Source organism: Orbicella faveolata, unplaced genomic scaffold (genome assembly GCF_042242905.1).
Source record: "Orbicella faveolata isolate gen_17 unplaced genomic scaffold, um_ofav_v1 contig_2, whole genome shotgun sequence".
Taxonomy (NCBI): domain Eukaryota; kingdom Metazoa; phylum Cnidaria; class Anthozoa; order Scleractinia; family Merulinidae; genus Orbicella; species Orbicella faveolata.
Genome location: NW_028301547.1, coordinates 17890822 through 17915474, shown reverse-complemented (window position 1 = coordinate 17915474; position 24653 = coordinate 17890822). Strand labels below are relative to the sequence as shown.

The 24653-nt window shown below is 40.5% G+C and overlaps 3 protein-coding genes across 3 annotated transcripts; 1 reads left to right on the top strand and 2 right to left on the bottom strand.

The window, feature by feature from the left end:
• Positions 1-6931: 6931 nt before the first annotated feature.
• Positions 6932-17088, top strand: LOC110046386 (uncharacterized). The gene is made up of 2 exons (XM_089290041.1): positions 6932-7469; positions 16117-17088. The coding sequence occupies exons 1-2, from the start codon at positions 7098-7100 to the stop codon at positions 16444-16446; spliced, it is 702 nt and encodes a 233-aa protein (XP_089146167.1). The 5' UTR covers positions 6932-7097; the 3' UTR covers positions 16447-17088.
• LOC149112248 (uncharacterized) lies at positions 8484-14243 on the bottom strand. The gene has a single exon (XM_089288796.1). The coding sequence runs from the start codon at positions 13938-13940 to the stop codon at positions 8484-8486; it is 5457 nt and encodes a 1818-aa protein (XP_089144922.1). The 5' UTR covers positions 13941-14243.
• Positions 17089-18775: 1687 nt separating the features above from the next.
• On the bottom strand, positions 18776-24647 carry LOC110046409 (uncharacterized). The gene is made up of 3 exons (XM_020752093.2): positions 24292-24647; positions 21346-22449; positions 18776-20247 (listed from the first exon to the last, which is right to left on the bottom strand). Exons 1-3 carry the CDS (start codon positions 24546-24548, stop codon positions 20037-20039), a joined length of 1572 nt encoding a protein of 523 aa, XP_020607752.1. The 5' UTR covers positions 24549-24647; the 3' UTR covers positions 18776-20036.
• Positions 24648-24653: the final 6 nt, after the last annotated feature.

Genomic DNA, 24653 nt, shown 5'->3' with positions numbered 1-24653 from the left:
AACAAGTTGTAGTGACATTTTTTGTTGTTGCTATATTGCAGACAGACAGATACAACATTCACAGTCAACTTGAACATTGTAAGTATAAAGTGTCCTTGATACCAGCTTTTTGAGTACAGCGTGAACCGAAGAGAGGTTTTCAACCTGGGTTTATGGACCTGAGTACAATCCAGTAAACCAATCAAAGTTCCAATCAAAGTGTGGGAAAACAAGTGCGAGTGAAACATGATTGGTTTTGGTTTTACTTCTGATTGGATGAAAAAGTGGCACAAGTATTTTAGGCCAATGGTGTAGCGCAGTTGATGCAAAACCAATTACGTTTCGACACTCAAATGAAAACCGCTCTAATTTGTGTTATTGCTTAATGATAACCAGGGTTGTCGCTAAGCACCCGCTGCCAGCAAATTTCACCGCTGAGAAAGAGTTGATCGCAGGCTGGATTTTGGCGGGTGATCACTCCGTAAAAGGACAACAAACAGTTTTTAGGTTACTCACCTACAATCATGCGATATCTGAACCATCAAAATGAAAAATATGGAATAAATTCCGGACTACCTTGAGTATCAGTGCCACAATAAAAAGTAAAGTACTTGAAATAAAATCGTGTTTTGAGCACTTGTTTAACATGTTTTCTTTCTTTGTACTGTGTCCGCCATCTTGTAGATGCAAAGCTTGGTAGCCCTGCATTCAAGGCATTGCAAAAGATTGGGGACAAAAATTTTGTTCCAGACCTCTCGCAAAAAATGGTGACTGGCTCAATGAAAATCTTAGACAGGAGACTATTTTCTTAGCTACAACCCTGGATAACCGATTAAACTTTCCTTTTCTTTCAGTACAATCAAAGTATGTTGGCACTGGCCATTCAGACACAACAAAATTGTAAGTACTACTTTTTCATAATAATTATTCATCTACTGACTTCTGCATGTGAAGAGGGAACAAATGATATATCCAATTTGCTATTCAGTGTTTTTGTATTTAGTTTAAAGGTCACTTGAGCACCATGCCAATGTTTTACTTAAACACACACTTTAATGCAGAAATAGTAGAAAAGAACTTTGGAACTCTAAATAAATAAACAAAGCAACATTAATTGACAGGATTACATGTTGCAACAGGTATAATTTTTGCCAAGTGTCAACATGATACATACATAGCACTTCATGCTACAGAAACTTGGATAAACTCCGGCCAAATGGGCCACTTGGCTCATATGCAGACTTTACCTATCTTTACTTGGGAGAGTTGCGTATCTGTTTGTAATGAAGCCATGTTATGGTTTTTCATTTAGATCCATATAAAATAGACTAAACTCAGTTGTGACACAGTCCCTCTAAGTTCAAGCACCAGTGAACCATCTGGCATCCTTGAGACCTAGTGTTAGAACAGACTATACCTTATCATCATTACTAGTAACAATGTTCTCACATGTTCCTTTTATTTCTCCAAATATTACATGCTACAAAATCAAACTAAATAATTATTGGGATATCTTATGTTTTCTTAAATTTGTTACCACATCTGTTATTTTCAGTGAGTGGCTGGTGAATCAGCACAGAGACAGTTCAGCTTCTTACATTGGACATTATAACCTACTGGATTACTTTGCTTTAGTTGAGAATGAAACAAGAGCCAGGACCAAATTTAACCTTTTAGAGGTACTGTCACATAGTATTCAGTAGTTTCTTAGAATGTTTTTGTCATAGTTAGGGTTCACCCTGCTGCAAGGTTTATTTTTCTTTAAATGATCTTCTCAATTGTTTAAAAAATATTGTTATTAATTACTGGTTTGTTGTATTATTTATTTGATTGTTGGTCTGTTTACGTTTGTTTACAGTCAAGATGACAAAATAGAAACAGAACAATAGATAAAACAAGAAACAATAAAGCTGCACCTTTTAATGACGCATGAACTCTGCTCAATCAATGGTTTTGTGTTTCACTGCGGTTAATCATCTTGCAGACCTCTTAGGAAACAGAGGGTTTTTTCATTGGGTCCAAAAGGACATTTCTGTGGGTTATGATTGGTAGATTTAGATCTTTTTTCTGTTGTGTCCACTTTTTAAGGTTCGTTGGTTGTTATGATTGTTTGCAGTCAAAAAAGCAATAGTTAGGATTTGAACTTCAGAGTTAACGTGTTATTGAAAGGCACAGTAATGACATGTTGATATACAAAAGGAGGCACTTACGCCATGTAGGTGCATTGATCATATTGTTTTCACCTGCAAGGGACTGAATAATTTTGTTACAAAACAGGATGTAGGGTTAATTTGATTAGTATTTTACTGAGTTTGTTTTGTTTTAGAAAATGCTTCAACCTTGTGGGAATCCACCACATAGGCCAGAGGACTAAGACTTCAGTTATGATGTAAGATGGACTCACGATGGGTAAGACTAAGTATATAGCTGATAAAAAATATTTTTGTCTTAAAAGGCTCACTTTCATCTGCTGCTTACTTTTGTATTTCCCATTGACAGCTTGATTATCTTATCTCATAACTAAAGTGATTTTGATCAATCTACAGTTTTTTTCTGTACCTCTTGACTAATCTTCTCTTTTTTCCCTAGATTGCATTTTCCTCTTCTTTTCACTGACATCCCAAGAAAAGTTTCACAGCACCTAGCCTTGGATACAGTAGTATATCCGTAGGCCTTCTAAGCTCTTTCTGGCAGAGTAGTTTGTAGTAACCGCTAGGTTATTTTAGTTGCCTCAGTTTTAAACTATTTTTCTTTACTTGTATTACGTTTATAACATTTCGCCGATGGCGTATTCATAAGGATCTTGGAACTAAATGCCATTAAATTCAACATTGCTGAAACGTCCTGTAAAATAACAAAGCATCTGCGTCAAAACACTGAAGATATGTAAAAACTATTAAACTGTGCTGTCAGTTAAAGCTATACAATGTGTTCTTTGTCAACTCAAAAAAAAAGGGCAAAACACCTCGTGAGCGATTGCGCGAATAGTTGTACAGCTGTTTAAAATAAAGGTTGTTAATTTTGATGCCAGTTTGATTGTTGTTTTGTCAGGTTCTGTGGCCTCTGGCAGGTTACATGTAACATTGATACCCAGATGTAGAAATGTCTGCCAAAAAATGTCTTAAAGATATATTGTGAGCTTCTACTTGTTTGGAATTTGTTGCCGACTGCGGTACTAAAGGAAAGCCATGTTCGATGCTAGTAACATTTCTGTAAGAAATTACGTTTGTCATATCAGGTTTTATTGCCTGCAGTCTGACTCCAGACTTACTTCAATGCCATCAAAGTCATGATAGGACATACGCTCTAATCTAAGATTATTCACAAGAATTTTTTCAACCTAAAATCGGCAGAAATATAAGTATATTCAGTCTGGTCCGGAAAAACGATATTCTCATACAAAAAAAAGTTCTTATATGGCTGAGCTGGTCCGCGATGAAAAGAATAATTCTGATTGGTTCCCTTAATGATCAGACTTTTGTAATACAGACCGCTAAGATAGAAATACTTTCGGCAAATTGCGTTCTCGATTCATTCCATAAAATAAAGAGTGTTTTTTGGAATTTGGAGGACAGTTTCAGTTAAATGTTCACAAAAGCGACTTGAGAAAAGTAAATAAATGCTTAGCTTTCACACGCGCGTCATTTATCGCGGAGACGCATCAATTTATTAGTAGATTAAGAAGAGCTATTGTGATAAATAGTTTATTGAACCAGCTTGTTCGGCACGTACTGGAGATTACTGTTTTTGCAGGTTTATAGACCGAGTGGCAGGCGAGGTTCATAAACCTGCAAATAAAGAACTCGACCAATGTGTCTCCAATACGGACCTCGCGCTTGTTCAATAACACACACTCGAACCCCGATTAAGCGGCCACCTGTTAAACGGCCACCGCTATTGGGCGACCAGTAATCATAGTAATCAAAGCCGATGAGGGCTTTTCTATTGTTTTTCTATTAAGCAGCCAGCTCCCTTAAAGCGGCCACTATTCATTTCCTCCAGTGTGGCCCGTTACTAGAGGTTGAACTGTCTATTTACATATTTATTTCATCCGATCCATCCCTGAAGGCGACGCAGGCAGATTATATGACGAATGAGCGAAAACCGAATTAGCCGCCGGATAATAGAAAACGGTAGAAAAAGTATTGATTTGTTGGCTCCCCCCAATAATTTCTCAGCCTTTCTTTAAAATTTTAACCAGCTCTTATGGTCGCCCATTACTTGTCGGAAGGAGTTAAATTCTCAGCTTCCATTTAAACCTCATGCAGAACACTCTATATAAACTGTGTCTGCTCTATTAAAAGGATGCAATTAACCCATATTACTAATTAGGTGAACTGCACAGCAGCGGATCCTATTTTATCTATCAATGTCCATTATATAAAGTTCAAATTACCTATATGGGTTGTGTCAGGAGCCATAATCGGTTGTGTCCACAAATTAGGCCCCGTCCACATTACGCTTGAAGAATTTTAAAACGGAGGTTTCACTCAGAAAACGCAAGAAATGTTTTCCGTCCACACTACGCCGAAGACCGGCCATTTTGGATATTGGTGTTTGAGGAAAATTCGAACAGGAAAATCACATGCCATCGTTTTTGAAAAACTCCGTTTTCAAAATGTTTCCCGTTCCCGCCGTAATAGTTTGTCCCACGAAAACAAAAAGCCGGAGTTTTCAAATTCGTCCAGTTTGAAGAGCGTTTTCGAAAACTGAAGCTCCGTTTTCGTGACGGATTAGTGTGGACGGTAAGTAACCGTAGAAACAAAACTGCGTTTTCAATTACTTTTCCCGGCCTAGTGTGGCCTTAGATTGCGACCAGTCTCTCTCTGGCTCGAAAATCCGCGGGGAAGAACGCAAACGAACGAGTGTTGGCGAGCGGCGAAGCCATGAACCGCAGGGGCGGATCCAGGATTTATCTTAGGAGGGGGTGCACCACTAAGGAATGGCGTGACTAACTGTTGAGGTAAACAAATTTTAAAAGCGAATACGACGAAGACTGCATCTCGGGGGGGGGGGGGCACCCCTGCACGTTCCCGCCAGATCCGCCCGTGAGCCGCGAGCAGTGCTCGTTGGAAGAGGAGCGAAACGAGATACTGCTCGCACTCTATCCTCAAATCGGTGCTTCTGTTTAGAGTTAAGCTTAGACACGTCTTTTGTGAATATCACCTGGAATCAGGTCTTAATTGGTAGTATACTTGGACTTAAAAAGTCAATCATGTTTGGTGGGTTAGTCTGCATCAAAAGTTAGGAACGTTTCTTGGTAACGATTTTGCTCACCCGTAATGCTATCCATACATTATTAACGCCTCGTGTTTAGAAAGTCGCGACTTACATGACTGTAGTTTTGACGCAATTTGAAACATTTGGTAGGTCGCGTCTTCTTAAGATACCTCGAGTGCTTACTTCTTAGTACCTCCTGCTTTTCATCCAATCTCAGTCAGGAATGCTGGTAACAGAAGTTTTCACCATAATTGTTTACGGGCACGTATTCGAAATTGATAAAAATTTACAATTTTTGTAATGAGCTCAAAGACAATTTTAGTTTAGAATTTAATGAAAACTGAAGTTAAATATATTTAATATAAATTTGGTTCAAACTATTATATTTATTGTATTTCCTACTGGACCATCCCTGGAAAAAGTTTTTAGTCGCCCATCACCCCCTCTTTCGTTAAACTGGGTCAGTTCGGTCGTTTAAAGGACTGAAAAAAGGAAAGATATCGATATGTCGAGAAAAAATTTTGACAATTTTTAAAGCATAAAAATAATTGAAAGGAAGACTTGATTACATCTTCACTAAGACCGCAAGTTTGGCACGAGCCGATATCACTCTAAAAGGCCTAAAAGGTGTTCTAAAACGTTCTTAAGAATAAAAATCAAACCTGGAACGCGCGAGGAAAAAGAAGAAAAAGCTGGATCGGTCGACGATGGGAGGCGCAACATTTTATGAGGATGGCCTAAGTCGTCGCGGTCTGGGATTAAGACTTGTAACATTATTTTCCCGTTCTTTTCTTTTCTTTTCGTTTAAAATTTAAGATTTTTTTCATCGACTTTATCTCTTTTGCGTTCCAGGACATGCCGAAAAACATTCGGACTGAAAGTCTTGTGTGCTAGGATAGGCGTGGATCCTCATTTCCGTACAAACTACTCCCAAACAATTAAAAGCGACATCTGTAATATTAATATGAATAGCTCAAAGTGATTTTCCGCAAGTTTAGATGACAAGGTTAACATTGCAATATAGGTGTGATGAATAAGCTCCATTACTTTGAAATTAAAAGTCTTTTAACGAGGCTCTAGTTTTGTTCATTGTGAGAGCAACGTGAAATTAGCGTGAAAAGGTCCAGGTAAAATTCGAGCAGTAAGACCTTCCCAGTTACACAAAACCAAACTGCTTTTCTAAAAGAAACACCCGTTGTCAGGGCTGTTTTCGTCCTTAAAAAGAAATCATTCTAGCAGGATCAGGATCAATTCAGAAAAACAAACTACTTAAAAATAAAACAAAAGTCGGCGTCAGCAACGAAAAATATCTGCATAAATTTCAATGATTATCTAATTCACTAATCCTCGCCAACAAAAGCGAAGTGGAATCATTTATATATCATTCTCATACTGTTTATTCGCGTATATCGGTGAACGTCCGTTATTTGTCTTGAGCTCGAACTAAAAAAGCGATCGCTTACCGTTCAGGATACACACACAAACAACTTTCCAATAGAGAAGGTTACTGGCTTCAAGACAAAAAAAAGACCGTGCCGGTAATTGTTATCGCACGGTTGAAAAGACTCTTTTCTAGCTCACCTAATGACATCAGAATTTTTTGTTCCGATCAGTTAATAAGCCCTATGCCGGCCCTTTACACAACAGTTTAGCTCACAAGGGAATCATCTTGTTGGCTTTTAATTGGCTAGTGGCTTTCTCATTATCAACAGACAGCCAGCTTGTCCAAATCCTACTTGAATGAGTCTTTTGCATAACAGAGATTGTCAAGTGGCTGATTCGAAGCTCCTTAATCGCTTCATTTCCTAACGAGACGATCTTGTTGTTTTGCAATGTGGGAGTCCGTGTCTGGCAAAAGCATTTTTCACGCAAACCTCTGAGAGAAGTTTATCCTCGCTATGGATCCCGTGACATCCTTGAAAATTATTGTCTTTCCGAGCCTCGAAGACAAGATTTTTGTTGGGGACAAGAAAGGGTTTTACCCGGCGTCCTCAAATGTCTTCAACAAACCGACAAAATCCGGAGTGCTTCTCGACGACAGGCAAACAAGAAATAGCGAGCGAACTGAATCAAGAATGCTAGCAGAAGAACGAAAGAATTCTAAGAACAGGAGGCAGTTCAGCTGCCCGAAAATCATCGATTTTAACACGCTGAAATCGTTCCAAGAAATTCGTCCCATGCACAAACCAAGACGAATCTTCAATGGTTTCTTCCCTTCCCGGGTTAGATCAACAACCACTGCTTTGGGCAATGCTTACAAAGAAGAACAAGTAGGTTTGCTTTTTTTACCTTTTACAGGAGCACCCAATGGATAGTTTCGGTAAATTATGGGTGATATCTTTGCAGAAGGCCTTTAATCTCCTCCGATTTTAATCATCTCGAATTTTCGTGATATGAAAAATTTTGCCTATAGCTTGTGTTGTTTTCGGATTGTCAAAAATGTCATTTTGGGTACGAAAAAAAAAGGTCAGCTATGATTTTCGGAAAGGTAATAACACCTAAGGTTTTCAGGAAATGGAAACTATTTAAAGCCATAATAAATTCGGGAAGACTCGAGTTCCCCTAGAACAGCCGAACAGCCGAACAGATAACAATTTTATTGCTCAGGCTAGAATTAACCTACCTACGTTTAAAGCACACAAAACAGCGTTATAAAGCATTTGAGAAAAGATCGTTCTTGTGTGTCCCTGCTTTCTTAAATTAGCGTTAATAGAAGGAGATGTGTAATAACGTAATTCAAACGTTAAGTCTTGGCGGTCGAAGTTGCCATGGTGCACAACAGTGTCATCAACGGGGTCCCATTTGGAAGCTTTTCCGACGAAAAAATGTGCTTCGTTGTTGACTGAGGGGCAGACTTAGTTCATAACCTTTTTTGACTGAGTTGAATAAAGAATCTTTTGAATTATCTCACCAATTTTTTTTTTCCAGTGATAATTCTTGGGATTTCAAAACGACTTCGAAAGCTTCCCTTGCCCTAATCAGTGAGGCTGTAGAAAACGTATTCAAACGACACTTTCGTAGATAAAGACTCTATTCAAAGACAAAAAAACTCCAGAATACAATTCAAGAACAACGACTTCGCATTAGTTTTGCATTCGTTCCCTTTTTGTTCAGTGTTCGAGGGGGGTCAAATCGTGTAAGTCACGTGACAAGCTCGGTCCCAGTTTTCAACACACTCCCCCGCGTTGATTGACGTCATCAATCAAAGTTCAAAGTTCATTTAAAGTTGAAACAATCTTACGAGCATAAACTCTATATAACAGAATGAACTCAATACATCTATCTTAGTCAGAATTCACGACGACAACTGGGACATCCTCGTCCCTCACTACTGTAACAGGAACATTTGCCACTCGGGGCACAGGGTTGGCAGTTCCATTATCCAACCTCACTTCCAGGGGATAGAGCCTCTGCAATGGGCGTCTCCATTCCGCGGTTGGCGAATTACCAGACTTGACTCTCACCACTGCACTTCGAACATGACCATCTCGACCAGGAAGTAATCGTTCGATCTTCCCAAGCCGCCACTGCTGTCTCGGGGTTTTGTTCTCATGTAGACACACAATATCTCCCACTTGCACTTTACGGACAGAATTTGCTCTCTTTGAGTAGCGATGGTACTCTCTAAGTTGTGTGAGATACTCAGACTTCCATCGGTTCCAAAAATGATCCAGTGTTCGCTGTAAGAATTTGGCTCTTCTTGTAAGTGTTCCCTCAGTTTGATCAACTTCGTTCGATGAGTTCTTTGATGGTACTGACAAAATTCTGCGGCCCACAATCAGGTGTGAAGGTGTTAATGGTTCCTCCATTTCATCGAAGACATATGTCAAGGGTCGTGAATTCAAGGCTGCTTCCACTTCTACAAGGACAGTAGACAGCTCGTCATAGTTTAACCGGGCATTTCGTATGACCTTCTTCAAACTCAACTTGACTGATTTTACTAGACGTTCAAAGAAACCACCCCACCAAGGGGCCGCTTCGACATTGAACCTCCACTGTGTACCGTCGCACTGACAATATGCCTGCACTCTTGAATCCTTAAATGTTTTCCCATTGTCACTGACAATCAAGACAGGAATTCCTCGTCTCCCTTTAAAGCGAGTAAGGGCTCTGATAAAACTTTCCGCACTCAGATTTGGGACAAGTTCCAGATGAACAGCTCGGGTTGCAGCGCACGTGAACAAAGCTATATAGACCTTGTTCAAATCTCCATTCTTTGAGAATACATCCTTGACATACATGGGCCCAGCGAAGTCCACTCCTACTCGAGTAAAAGCAAAGTCATCGCTCAATCGAAATTCAGGAAGAGGTGGGGGAGGAGGAACTGTATAGCTTCTGCCCTCTAACTTCTTACAAACAGAACATTTTCCTATCGCAGTTTTCACAGTCTGCCTTCCTTTTGTTACCCAGAATCTTGACCTTAGCTCTGTGAGAGTGTCCCTCACACCATTGTGAAGAACCTTGAGATGACAATCATTTATCACTAGGTAAGTTAGTCGTGAACATCTTGGAAGGAATATTGGAAAACGAGCATCATACGGAATCGGGGCATTTTTAAGACGACCACCACACCTCAGAATTCCCTTGTCATCTGTAAACAGTGATAATGAGATCTTGACCTGGTCAAAGTTCTTGTTGTTGTATACAGATTTCTGAACCTCCTTGATCCAAAGCTCTCTTGCACAATCCACCTCTTCATGCCTTATTACTCCATCCACTAACCTCTTCTTCATTTTACTTTGCTTGAGATTAGAAACAAATCGCACAACATATGCAGTGACTCGCACAAGTCTTTGAAGACTACTGAACCTTTCCAAGGGAATGATGCAATCAAGATTTAGTGACTTTTCTGACGTCACCTCTCCAGAGGCAATGTTTGCAAGAACTGTACCATCATGCTGCTTTGTGTGGCTGTTACAGCTTCCCTTCTTCAGTTCTAGGCAAGGATCTGAATCGTCACTTATGACTTCAGCAGAGTTAATTGCAAGGCTTGGCCACCACTGCTTTTCCTTTCTAAGGAACTCAGGACCACTCCACCACAATTGGTTGGTGATCAGTTTCGAGGTCATTGTACCACGTGAGCAGATGTCAGCTGGATTGGATTCTGTGGGGCAATAATTCCACTGAGTTGGCTTTGTAAGTCGACGGATCTCAACCACTCTGTTTTGAATGAATTGCTTGAATTCTCTGTTTACACCCCAAATCCACCACAGAACAATTTGCGAATCTGACCAGAAGAACGCAGCATCAACTTCCAATGCTCCGTCAAATGCTGTCAACACAGCATTGACCAGTCGGGCCAGAACAAGAGCACCTAGTAACTCCAGTCGAGGTATGGTTTCTCCATTTATCGGAGCAACTCTGGTTTTTGACGATAAAAGCTGGGTGAAGACAGTTCCAGTAGTTGTTTCAAGGCGTAAATACACAACTGCTCCATATGCTTTCTCACTTGCATCCGCAAAACCATGGAGTTGAATGCTTTGTAAATCTCCTGATGACAAGCCAAGGTGGTAGTGTCTCCTCACTTCCACCACCCCCACCTTCTTAGCATCTTGAACAAGCTTTAACCACTGTTCATGGATGAATGAATCCACGGGGTCATCCCAACCCACTCTTGTCTTGCAAATAGATTGAAAGATGATCTTCAGTAGAATGATGACTGGACTAATTAGTCCCAGGGGATCATACAACTTGCTTGTTGTACCAAGAATTGCTCTCTTCGTAACTGGACAAGTATTGCTAGTTTCTAGTGGAGAGGCCAGATCCAAGAGTAACAAATCATTTCGTCTATCCCATCCAACTCCCAGTACTTTCAGTTTTGCTGTGCTGGGGTTCTTTGACGTCTCAAACAGGGAACTCGAGAAGGTTTGATCTTCCTCTTGAACAGGGTGCTCCTTGACAGACTTGCTTGTAACTTGAGAAGACTGGCTTTCAGATTGTTCAATTCTTTCCTGAAGGGCTTCAGAGTTGGAGACCCATTTTCTCATATTGAAGCCTCCGCTCTTGAAGGATGACTTCAGATTCTCATACATCTCGAAAACAGAATTGTCAGAATCATCTCCACCAACAAAGTCATCCACATACAGACTTTTCAGAACTCTCTCAGCAAATTCTTTGGGGATGTCAGCAGAAGTCAAGTGATGACGAATTGTTGCATTCAATAGGAACGGACTTGCGGAGACGCCAAATGCAACTCTTGCAAATCGATAAACTTGTAGGTTCGGGTGGCTGCTTGTGACATCATCAACCCACAGGAAACGAAGATAGTCACGATCTTTGGGGTGAACTGAAACATTTAGAAAAGCTTTCTCAATGTCTCCTATGAGGGCTGTCTTGTGAGCCCGGAACCTCAGGAGGATGTCATAGATGAGGGGAGATAGTGGTGGACCAGCATACAAACAGTCATTGAGACATGATGTGTTCTTTCCTGATCGTGCACTGGCATCATAAACAATACGAAGTTTTGTGGTGTCCTTGTCCACGCGAATCACTTCATGATGAGGAATGTAATGTACTTTTCCCACACCATTGTTGACACCTTGATCCACAGGTTCCACAATTCCTTGTTGTTGCTGATCTTGGATGACATCATCATAGTGCTTTAACATCTCGGGCTTTAATTTCAGACGTTTCAGTAGTGAGACCAACCTTGATTTGCACAAAGCAAAATTATCTGGAAGCAGCTCATGGTCCTCTTTGAAAGGTAGCTGTACTTGATATCTTCCTTCAGTGAATTCAACTTCGCTAACAAATTTGTCATACAGAGACGAACCTTTATCTTGAATGCCAAGTGACTCATAGTCCCAGAATTTTCCAAGTTCAGAGGCAAGTTCATCTTGACCGACGACACTTGCTTCCACTTTCAGTACATGCGTCGCAGTAAGATTCACAGTGTTACCATTGTCACGGTTAGACACAATCATAGTGGGTCCGGAGAGGACATATCCTAGCTTTGTAGCAAGAGCAACAGGTTCCCACGGTGCACCTCTCACAATAGTACCTTCGACCAATGACCAATAATAATCAGCACCAATGAGAATGCTGATGGGCAAATCTCTGCCGCCACACCTGTCGGCTAAACTGAGGTCATGCAGATGTTCGTAGCTAGACTGAGCAAGCTCTGTGGGTTGTTGGGTCAGAGGGCCACATATGACTGGCACCACATAGGCTTGAATGTACACAATTGCATCGCATCTGGTTTTGATACCCACTTGAACAATTTCACATGTTCGTAGCCTGGCGTCAGACTCACCAAAGGTTTTGATTAGAAGTGACTCTCTACCAATTACTGATAACCCCAGTTTGTCTTTAAGGTCCTTAGTCATGTATGATCGCTGACTGCATGAGTCAAAAACCAGACGAACACTTAGTGGAAAACTGTCATTATCCGGACGCACAACTTCAGCGGTTGCGGTTTGCAACAACACCGACCCTCTAGACTGATCCGCATACATACTAGTAGAGACACTGGCCACATGTTCTCGATCTTGCCCACCCAGGGTTGGATCAGGGTTACCACAAATTGCTACATGATGGGCACCTTGACATTTAAGACACTTCATAGGTGCTTGACAGTTACGTGCCAAATGTCCTTGCTTGAGACAGAGAAAACACTTGCCCTTCCTTTTAAGAACTTCCCTTCTGGATTCAATACTTGTGACAACATTACATTTAGAGCTCTGATGATTTTGATTACAGAATGAGCACCAAACACGAGGAGACTGTTTATTCTCAGAACTGTCAGTGTACAAAGCTGATGTAGAAAATGGCGACTCACCTCTCTGATGTGAAGGCCTGGAATCCTTGTTATTGACAAGACATTGTTCTCTCAGTTGCAGTTCCTTGTGAAATTCACCCAAAATATCTTTCAGATTCCATGTCTCCGATTCCAAATTTCGTGTGATAGCGATCCGAAATTCCTCCGGTAATTTCTGCATAACGATTGGTGTCAAGAAGCAACCATACATTTCAGATGAGATTTCCATACTTTCCAATCCACGAACATGAGATTCCACTGTGTCGTACAAGCTTCGGAGTTTCTTTACTTCGCTTATCGATTCCACCTTGGGGAGTTTAGTGAGCACTTCCATGTGGCTGGAGATCACTATCTGTCGATTTCCGAATCTTTGTTTAAGCAGTCCAACTGCCTTTTCGTAGTTTGCACTCGTCAGGGCCAGACCAGCGATCGTACTACGCGCGGTGCCAGTAAGAAGTGACTGCAAATAATTGAATTTATCCACTGAAGACAAATTTGGGTTCTTATGAACCGCAGACTCGAAAGATTCCCAAAAGGGATACCAGTGTATGGGATTTCCGTGAAACTTCTTAAGCTCGAGCTTCGGCAACTTTGCCTTCGAAACGTGATCTTGAGAAGTTCCCGCGCTTTCGGAAGGAGGAAGTTGCGCCACAGAAGGGAATTCCTGACTCTTACCCTGCATTTCTTGAGCTTCCAAAACAGATTCTAACTCAACAATACACTCCTGAATGGAACTCATTATCTCACAGCTCTCAGAGACTTCGGTATCGATGGTTTTTACGTCGTCCACCAGCTCCACAATTTCGCGGTCGAGCGATTGAAGCTCCGACATTTTCGTTTCAAGGGCGGTTCGAAGAAATTTCAGCCTTTTCACTTCGATGGAATTGCCTTCAGAGATTAGCCCTTTGGCTTGTTCGATAGTTTTCTGGACGAACTTTCGGTGACCATCGCGAAATTTTTTCAAATTCCTCAATTTCGGCGGCATAATTGGTCGTCCACGTGCTTTCAGCTAGTGCAGCTTTGACTTCACAACAGCTTCCTTTGAGACGTTCTTCACAACGCTAGAATCCCAGTTTCAATTCCCGGGTCTCGGCACCAAATGTAGAAAACGTATTCAAACGACACTTTCGTAGATAAAGACTCTATTCAAAGACAAAAAAACTCCAGAATACAATTCAAGAACAACGACTTCGCATTAGTTTTGCATTCGTTCCCTTTTTGTTCAGTGTTCGAGGGGGGTCAAATCGTGTAAGTCACGTGACAAGCTCGGTCCCAGTTTTCAACAGAGGCATTTTGCCTTAATAGTTAACAGCACGACAAATCTTGAAATCGTTACTCGTGAAGTAATTTCAGTTAAAACTTACCGTTAAATTTGGTGAAAGTGCGATACATTCTGTGTCTGCCGGTTAACTAAGACCGATTTTGCAGCTTCAGTTCGATATTGAAGGAAGATTAAATCTACTAAAACTTCCCTTATGAGGCGAAATCGCACAAACTTGTAAAATGGCTAACATTTTCTTCACGCTTGGAAGCCTAAAAAGTATCGGGCTGTTCCTTTCTGCATGTTTTTCAGTCTTCTTTATTTTTCAGTGCAACACTGCATTTAATACTGATAATGCGAGACGAAGAAATGTGTTATTGGTTTTCGTGAAAATACTTGAATTACTTAGATCTAATCAGCTATAACACAATTTAGTGGTATTACTGCGAATCTTATTTCTCGTTGAAATTTCTAGATGCAGCTTTTCTTTTAATGAAACGTTATGGGAATGAAAAATCGTAAAGAGAAAACATTTCAGTTGTTAGGTTCCATGAACTATCGACAGGATTTGTAACTTCAATTTCTGAACAGAGGGCCCATAGTTCGTCGATTTTTTACGTACAATCACCTGGCAACTTTTAGCATTGTTTAGAAAATCTTATTCCGTGCAGCGTGATTATCAAGAGTTGAGCAATTTATCTTTCAAAAAATAAGAGAGAATGGAAAGCAAACAGAAGCAACTCAATCTCTGCGTTCAACTGTTGGCGCTGCTATGATACGTCACGGAGTGTCTGTGATCGATATCTGAAAATTTGCTTCCCTCTCGTTTGCCAGTATACCTTCGATAATGCGATAGGACGCTTCTATATAACTTGACCCGCCAGCAGATGATTCTTTTATTAAAAAAATTACATCTGTAATAAAGAAAAACTAACTCAAGAGACCATTGACAATTTCTAGCGCATTTTCGTAGTGACAGTTATTTAAGCGTTTGTTCCAAGTCTAGATGACAGCCGGGGATAAAATCAGTTAAAAAATGAATGTCAGTTTGAGGCCCACATCCCAATTTCTGTTGTCTGACAATTAAAACAAGTTTTAAATCAAAGACGCATCGAGAAACAGTGGGCTGTTCGGGAACTTGAGATAGCTGAAACGTTTGGCAGCTATATTGAAACTACGCCGGGTTCGGTTACTCGTAACATTGCTTGGCTGCGGCAGGCTAAATGATTAAAACTCGCCGATGCATACGGCCAGTATATTGTCCGGCTTACAACAAAGGTTTTCTGGTTAAACTTGATCAAGATGAAAACAATCAGTTTAATTTACTGCTGAGTATATTGGCTGTGTTTAAAACGGAGACTTTTTGAAGGTTCTTCAGTTGATCTGAATGCAACCATTTGCCCTCCTTGCCATAGGTAGTCTCATTTGCATGAATTAGGCTTGCATGTTATTATTTAGGCATGTCACGGAAGTATTAGCCATGGTGTCTGTGTTTCCGTCGATAAATCAAGTTGTTTACTTAAGTTACTGTATTCATGAAGTAAAATTTTCAAATTATACTAAAGAGCTTTGTCGAGTGATTGTCGAAAACTTTCCAGCAACCTGCTATCAGGACTGTAGCCAATATGAGGCAAACCGAGGCACTTGCTTCGGTCATTTTTTCGTTTCTGTAGTTTCTTGTTTGAAAGGGGAAAGTCAAAAAATGGCTGTTTTATACCTATAGGAAGAGAATTTAACCATGCCGATATGCTCCTGACCATGGACACTGCCTCAGTCTTTTTTTTTTTTTTTTTTTCATGGACATCGCCTCAGTCATAATTTTTCCTGGCTACGCCGCCCTGGTTGTATGTACTGACAACATTAACAACTGATTATGGTTTCACTGATCTTCTTCCAGCAGGAAGTTACACTTGAAGAGCTCGTTCCCAATCCTAACTCTCCACCTTGTCAAGACGGGGCAGTACTCTCTCGGACTGCGGCTTCAAGGAATAGCAGTTTACGATCCGAGCCGATCACATTACCGAGCGAATCCGAGCCACGACTGTCGCCTCAGCTAAAATCAAAACAAGACTCACGGAGGGTGGTGTACTCGTTGAGAAATGGCTCTCCCTCACCCTGGGTGGACAGGTACAAACTAAAACAGAAGTCAATTTCAGCGTCGACATTTGTGGAAATAAAGAACAAAGCAGGCACAGTTGAAGAGCCGCCTGTTCGAGGAATTTCAAGATAGCAATTCAATATTTTGTCTTACCAAGACGGCTATAGTAGGTTATGTCATATTAAACTGAAGGTCTTCGCAGAAACTTTAATTTATTTGTCAGAAATGAATCGTTCTATGACTTTGAAAAAAGTAATATAATAAATTTCGAATGGACACTTTTTATTAACAATGTTCTGTTTTGAGACTTTACGTGTAGGTGTGTTTTCTTTCGAGGATAGCTACTAACTTTCAAAAAAGAAAGGCTTTGTATATTTTATATTAGTATCACCCAACTAGTGGACTAATGCAAATTCTGCATCTTGATTGGCTACGCTACTAGGGGACTATTAGTAATAGTCCTCGAGTAGCGAAATTGGCGCCATCGAGCGTGACGCTTTCTTTCGTTTTATTCCCAAATAAATATTTCTTCAACTTGCATTTGCTAACTGTATTATTACCTTTTCTGTCCGACTAGTTGGGTGATACTAAAACAATTAGACCCTTCGCCCTCAAGGGCCACGGGTCGATAGCTCATTCGGCTTCGCCTCATGGGCTATTGACCCGTAGCCCTTGCGGGCTACGGGTCTAATTGTTAAATAGCCGCTTAATGTAACAATCAGGTCCATGTAAATAAATCCAACAAAATTGTAGATTAAATGGAAATGTTACGAAGTTTGCGTGTTTTTGTTTCACGCTTAGTCTGTACTAGGAGCATATATTACTGATTTGAGAGGAAAAACAGAGTCAATCAGGTCCCCACTCCACCTTCTCCTCTTTCACAAACTCGCGCTACGTTAAATGCCTCTTGCTACATGTACATGATTCCGACGTTGCATTTTGGAGAAGCTAACTCATCTACCAGGCGTTAGGTACAGATCTGCCGCTAGCTATGTATCCTGCCTCCGCTGAGTCGCTTTCATGCACTGGGTTATTGTCATGTCGGTCATTTTTACGCCAGACTGACCCAGATTAATTCACAGAGCAAAGGTAGGGAAGGCAAAGCTGTGTTCTAACTGAACTGGACCACAACATCAGAGATCATGCGTGAAAGTGGCTAGAGCCTTTTGCTGCTCTCCACATCCGGGTACGGATGCCTGGCTAAAGCAGTAAGTTTGTCTGGCGCACTGATCATGAAGGTTCACCAGTTCCGATGCAGATCCTGCTTGAAGAAACTAAGGCACTGAGGTTAAAAGTGTCTTGCCCAAGCGCTTCTACACTTAGAAATTTTTCTTGCAACAATTTGGAACAAAAAGCGCCAGCTGTAGTGTAACACTTGTGACAGTTGTTGTAGCAAGTGTGGTGCGAACCTGGATGGGGGGGAGGGGGGGGGGGGTGCGGTACTTCCGAAAAATTTGGTTGGGGTGTGCGACCCGTTTCCCAAAACCCTTACCCTATTTATGACGAAACTCTACGATTTTTCCAAACCTATTTATGACCTGGGCAAAAATTTGATACTTTATTTATGACCGTTGCGGCTGACACAGTTGCCCTAAACATAATTTTTGAAGGGCTTCACGGTTTATGGTCTTATCGATAATGATGAAAAAGTAGCTTCTTCTAAAAAACACAGTCAATTCAAGACTAGAGTACAGACCATACCCTAGTTAAGACCAAAATGGCCAAATCTATACCCTGTTTATGACCAAAACGGCTGAAAAACCATACCCTTTGGGGCTGCATATACCTACATAACCCATAAAAGGGAGTACCCCCCCCCCCGGGGGTACAAAGTGAATCACTCTCTACTTTTCGCATGGAACGACTGCTGCAATGCTGAAAAAAATCTTCCTTACGTGTTTCTAAGGAGTGTTACATTAACCAACCTCTGGCGCAGCTTGTCTGGTGTCCGCCGAGATTTGAACAAAGAACTTCCAGTTACAGGTTAAGACAGCGTCCACACTTCGCCGGAGAAATTTGAAATCGCAACTTTATTTCTACGGTTAGGGCTACTGTCGATACTAACCCGTCACGAAAACGGAGCTTTTCGAAAACGCTCTTCAAACCGGAGGAATTTGAAAACGCTGGCTTTTCGTTTTCGTGCGGACGGAAAAGACCTTGAAAACGGAGCTTTTCGAAAACGATGGCGTCACGATTTGATTTCCCTCCGCGAATTTTCCCCTAACACAATTAAATCCAAAATGACCGGTGATTGTTGCGTCTTGTAATTCCTCCGGCGTAGTGTGGACGGCAAAACATTTGATGCGTTTTCCGAATGAAACCTCCGTTTTCCAATTCCTCTGGCGTAGTGTGGAACGGGGCCCAAGTGCAACAGGGCCTTTAGGCCAACGCCTCTCCCAAATGAGCATTATCTCGCAGCGATTTCGCAGTTCATAACGGGCGAAGCAATGCCAACTACCTGTATCAAAAGTGTTTTTTTTTATTCACCACACCTTTTCATTATTTTCAATATTGATTTTTTTATATTACCCATGCATCTTTTTTATATTACCCATCCTTTCATGTTAATAATATAGACTACCCTGTTTATACATTAAAATAGATCTTCAAGATTTTAGACTCAATAGCCTTAATTAATCACTTTGATACCCTCTGCAATGAATCTGTACACTATATGGTATATCTGCCGTACCCACCCAAAGATTTATAAGCTGTTTAACCCTTGAATCCCAACAATAATGAATTTCTAACTTCCCTTCCCTCCTCTTGACCTTTTGTAGCATTTTTTTCCCCATGTATAGCTAGGCGGACAAATACAGTCTGTCAAGAAAACGTAAAGAGACCCTTTACCGATATGCACCGAACCGTACAGACAGCGATAACCTTAGCCCTCGACGCAGACTTTCTCTAGGCTTTTAGCTTGCCTTAGAAACTGTGATGACCTGGGATCGCACCAATTTTTATTTTCCAGCGTGATCACAATTTACGACAGAGAAAGCAATAGTCGTTTCCTTCCGTAAACGATGTGTTTCACCATTACATTAATATTCAAATTTCCCGCTCGTGCAGTGATCGACTATCTTTTAATTCCTCTCGTGAATGTCGCTATTGTAATAACAGCAAGTTTGAATTTCCCTCGTGAATTAATAAGCCTTTGTTTGGTGCTAAAGCTATTGTTTCAAGATCTCCTTCTATGGCCATATTTGTGACACTAAACAAAAAGCACTGTCTTTGAATTTGATTGGCTTTTCTTGATACGTGCGCTAAAAGTATAACATTTGCTCATAGGGAACCTGTTTTGATACTTGTTGCTGAGCTGATTGCCTCTTCCAGCTATGAAATGAGCATGACCTTCTATTAAGTACCTCTTTGCAAATTGCAAAACTGTAGCAATTTATGGCCTGCTCAGAAAGACAAACTGCCGATCGCACATATCCTACAACCTAGGGTGGCGTTATGATTTTTTGGCGCTCGTGGTCTGCTTTTAATATGAGTCGCGCAAAAATAGCGCGAGAAGACAAAGAGTGAATATAAACAGCAAAAAAAGAAAAAAAAACTACCCGCTTGATCGCAGGATGAGATAATAAGGTTGTTTTGACAGACCGTATATGGGAAACCATAAAGAGAATTTTAAAGATGAACCTGGAACCAAATCTGATTTGGACTCAGAAACAGCTACTTCACCTTGCATTTTAATAAACTCTTGATGCCGAAAATGATGTTTATCCTAAAGCATTTTCCGCAAGTTGTATTTTTTCTAGAAGCTCTTGTGAATTTTTCAGAAGTCTCTCGATTTCCTCCACACTCATTTCTAAGAGCATCCCTGTTATTTTATCGGCATTTTCAGGATGAGATTCCTCAACTTTCTCATACAGTTTTCCTCCTAATTCTTCTTTGACAATGTCATCTTGGTTGCGAAGGTTAGCTAATTCCCTGTGAAATGAAAAAGGAAAGATATTCTTTTACAACTGCTAGACTATGAAAAACCTGGTAAACAAGCTCCAAGTTTTTGTTAACAAGTGCCTGAGGAGCCTTCTTCGCATAAGATGGCAAGAGAAGATTAGAAATGACGATCTGTGGCAACTGATAGGTCAGAAAGCTTTGGGTTTGACAGAGGATTGGTCACACCCTCAGGAGACCTGACAGCAGTATAGCGAAGGCAGCATTGAAGTGGAGCCTCCATGGAAAATAAAGGAGGGGGCAGACTGAGCCAGTCAAGGAGGCGAGCTTGTATGGCAGAGCTAAAAGAACAGGGAACAACTTGGGCTGCTGCAAAGAAAGTTGTGCAGAACAGGACCTGCTGGAAAGCAATGGCTACTGGCTTATGCTCCACTAGGAGATCAGGAGTTTAAAGAAGACGAAGAGTGGCAGAAGAAATGCTGGGTTCATTTTGGGGTAGACCTTTCTATCAGGGGGGATATACTACTTGGAGGTCTTTAAACTTGCATAAGAAATATTTTTGGTGCATTTTCAAACTCTCTGAATACAAGGTCTAAAACAAAACAAACTCCACCGTTATCACTTGGAACATGCATACTGTGACAAGAGATAAAATACAAAAGAAGCTACACTGCAATGGAGGGGGAGGGAGAGTGGGGCATATAATCAGGAAAAAAAATTTAATGGCAATTTTGATAGACTTGTATCATTCACTGGTTGGGATGGAGGGTGGCTTTGTTAAATCTTTTTGAAAGTTAAATACCCATCCTCACTAATTTTTCCCATTTTGAATAGAATAGAAGCATTGAACTCACTACACAACAGTTATCTCTTGGAAGTGTATTTTCAGGGAGATGTTTCAGCAGGGCTGTCATTAAGTTTTGCTTCACCTGTAGCCTTGATCTTCACACCCACAACAAACTTGCTACTTTATGGGTGAATTGTATAAACTTCAGACAAGTTTGATTCACCTGTAACATCAAAGGCTGATCAAGTATACTCAGCCATGACAGGTGTTACAGGTTACGGCCCTGAATGACAGCCCTGCTTCAGCCATGCAGAAAGAAAAGATCATGTAAATTAGGAGTTCACCTGTCTGATTCAGTTTGTTCTGCTTCGTGTATAGCAACTAATGCTCCTTCAAGTTTCTCCTTCAACTGTTCCTCATTCAAGACCAGAGTTTCCAGAGTTTTACAGTCAATATCCATCAACATTCCTGTTAATTTTTCAGCCTCGTTTGGATACCACTGCTCTATAATGCCATAAATCTGCTCTGCTAAAGCATGTTTCATTTCGGAGTCTGATAATAATACTTTATCTCCTGACTCTTGAACAGAGTTTTTTGTTGATGCTAAGCTGTGCGGAATTTCTTTTTCCGTGCTTTTTTCACTTAGGACATTGGCTGCATGTGCAGCTTTCTCTTTAAGTGTAGCAGAATCAGCCACTAACAGGTTCAACGTAGTTACATCAAGTTCCAACAGCATGCCTGTGATTTTATCCACTTGATAAGGATACCATTCACTAATTAAATAATACAGTTGTTCCCCAAGAAGGGCTTTGTCTTCTTGCACAGCTTTCGAAGATGTAGTTTCATGTTTATTAATCTGACTGTTAAGTGCCATTGAAGCCTGATTTACTTTTTCCTCAAGTGCAGCTTGGTGTTTAACAAGCATTTCTAAATCTGGAAGGTCCATTTCAAGAAGCATTCCTGTTATCTTGTCAGCTTGATTGGAATTAAGTTCATAAACCAGCTCATACAGCTCTTCTCCAATAGATGTTTTATCTTGAGCCTCTCTTAACACAGCTGATTCACTCTGCAACTGCCCATTTTCTAGCTGTTCTTTACTATTTTGCAAGACTGACAAAACATCTTCCACTTTTTTTTCTAACAAGTCTGCATCTTTGATCAGGTGTCCCAAACTTTTATCATCCATCTCCAATAAGATTCCTGTCAATTTTTCTGCATCATTTGGATGTCGCCCTTCAATTAAAGAGTATATCTTTTCCCCTAAGTCATGCTTACTTTCTGAAAGGTTTCCATGGTCCACAGCAGAAATTTCAGATGTATAAGAATTGCCACTCTCCATTATTTTCCTTTTGTCATATGTAGTTGCATTATGTAGAGGATGAGGGGTCTTCTGGAATTTGTTGCTGTTATTTCCATTGCTGTTAATCTTGGTCTGTTCATGATCTACCCTGCAGATAGAAGTGGTTGTACATAGAAAATACATTAAAATTTGGAAAAAAGAGTGAGATCTTTAGTTTTAGGTACTGTATTACTTGGTTTGTGGTGGTCCAGTGGTTGGTGAGCCATACTTTTGACTAACCTGTCAGGGTTTGAGCCCTGGCTGGGGTCACTGAGGTGTGTTATTAGCAAGAAACTAATACCCTCTTCAGGGGCGGATCCAGGATTTTTCTTAGGAGGGGGTGCACCACTAAGGAATGGCATATCTGACTGGTGGGGTAAACAAATTTTAAAAGTAAATACGAAGAAGGCTTCATCCCAGGTAGGGGTGCCCACCCCCTGCACCCTCCCCCTAGATCTGCCCTTGGTCTTCACGCTGAAGTATGAATGGGTACTGGCCAGAAGCATAAGGTAACCCCGAAATGGTTATATGCTTCTGGTACTGGAGAACTTTTGCAGCAACCTAATAAATTGCCTGGGGATTACTTACAGTTGACTTCTCCCATTCCATTCCAGGGAGTACCAATGCACAATTCCACAAAATATCCATACCCACCCCACAGAAGGTCATTAGAAATTCTAAGGGGGTGAGGAATATCTACAGACAAAATTTTGCAAAAAAAAGAGTGAAGCTGCCTGGAACATCCAGAGGAGTTTCTTTTCTTTAGGGGAGGGGTGGAGGGGGGAGGGTGAAAAAACGAAAATACTAAATGGAGGGCATGGATATTTTCAGGATCTACACACTACTTCTAGTGTTTTCATGTTGTGTATGGAAACCAGAGTTTCCTTAGAGCTAGCAGTTTACTCCTCCAGTCAGGAGGTTGGACTCAATTGACTCAACCAGCAAGTTGATCCAGTTGACTCCTCCAACCCATTGCATTGAAAGACTTATCAGTACCTTTGTACCACCAAAACCATGGTTACTTGTATTTTGATTATTTTGTTTTGAGTAACTGATGATATAACAACACCAGTCTTTTTGTGTGGATCCACAAAATATGGATCCACACCCCTCCGTTAAGGGAATTTCATGTAGACACCCAGTCGCTGGAATTCCCATATTTTTAACACAAGAATGACCCCCGGCCCCTATGCAATTTCCATGAGTATTCCTGTACAAACCCCAGCCCATCTGGAAAAACTTTATTTCAGCAAGAAAGTGTGTTTTAGTTAAAGTATGCTTTACACATCACTGCGGTATTAAAAGAAATATTTAAACATAATTTTCCCATTAACATTTCTTTAATAATATTAATAATGGTAAAAAATTGTTGCTGAGCTTTCTAATATATTTGCACATTTTGAATGAGTTGTTTTGTTTTATTTGGTAATTTAAAAAAGCAATTCATCAGACATACAAATTAAACAGGCACCATGGGTTGAAATCAAACAAATTACCTTCAGAATATTACAATGCATTCACTGAGCAATTTAATTTGTCTGTGGATTACCCTCTCCATGAAAAGGAGAATTCTGTTTCATTTTTTTGAAGGAAAGAGAAGAAAACTGAAAAGAAAAGAAAATTTCCCCATTTAAAATGGGAAGAAAATTATTTTTCTTTGAAATTTGGAAAACAATAGATCATCGAATTAAAAAGTCGTTTAAAGCTGCTGCTGCTGGTCCAATGGAAAGCATCACAAGAGAAATGTATATATTTTTTAACAATCAGAGAACAACGATTAATAAGCTTAATAATTTAAAGCCAATCAACCCAGTTGAAAAAAAAAAAAAAGAAACATGACAAACGACGATTTCAGTCACGCGAACAAGAAACTCGTTTAAAATCAATCGAAATTTAACTTTAAATGGGAAAATCAGATTGCTTTTTCTGAAGTTCGGAAAGCTTATCTTACCTTTCGGAGCCGTTTGAAGGAGAGATGTTTGCTGCAGCCTGGTGAATTCGAGCATGAAGCTGTCCCTGATTTGTTGTTGTTAGTAGTCGCTTTAATTCTTCATGCTCTAACTCCAGTAACATACCGGTAATGTTTTCACTACTTTCTGGATAGATTAGATGCACTATCTCGAATAATGTGTCTCCAAAATCGGCTTCATTCTTGTCGCGTTCGCTCACTGAATTTCCCATCTTCTTGTCTTTTTTGCACTGAATCATGTTTCACAAAGCAATCCCTCTTGGGTGGGGTGAGTATTGTGCTTTCGTATCTTTTAGTAAACGTTTATAGCATTCTTCCGTCAAAACACTTTTTGACCTGTTGTA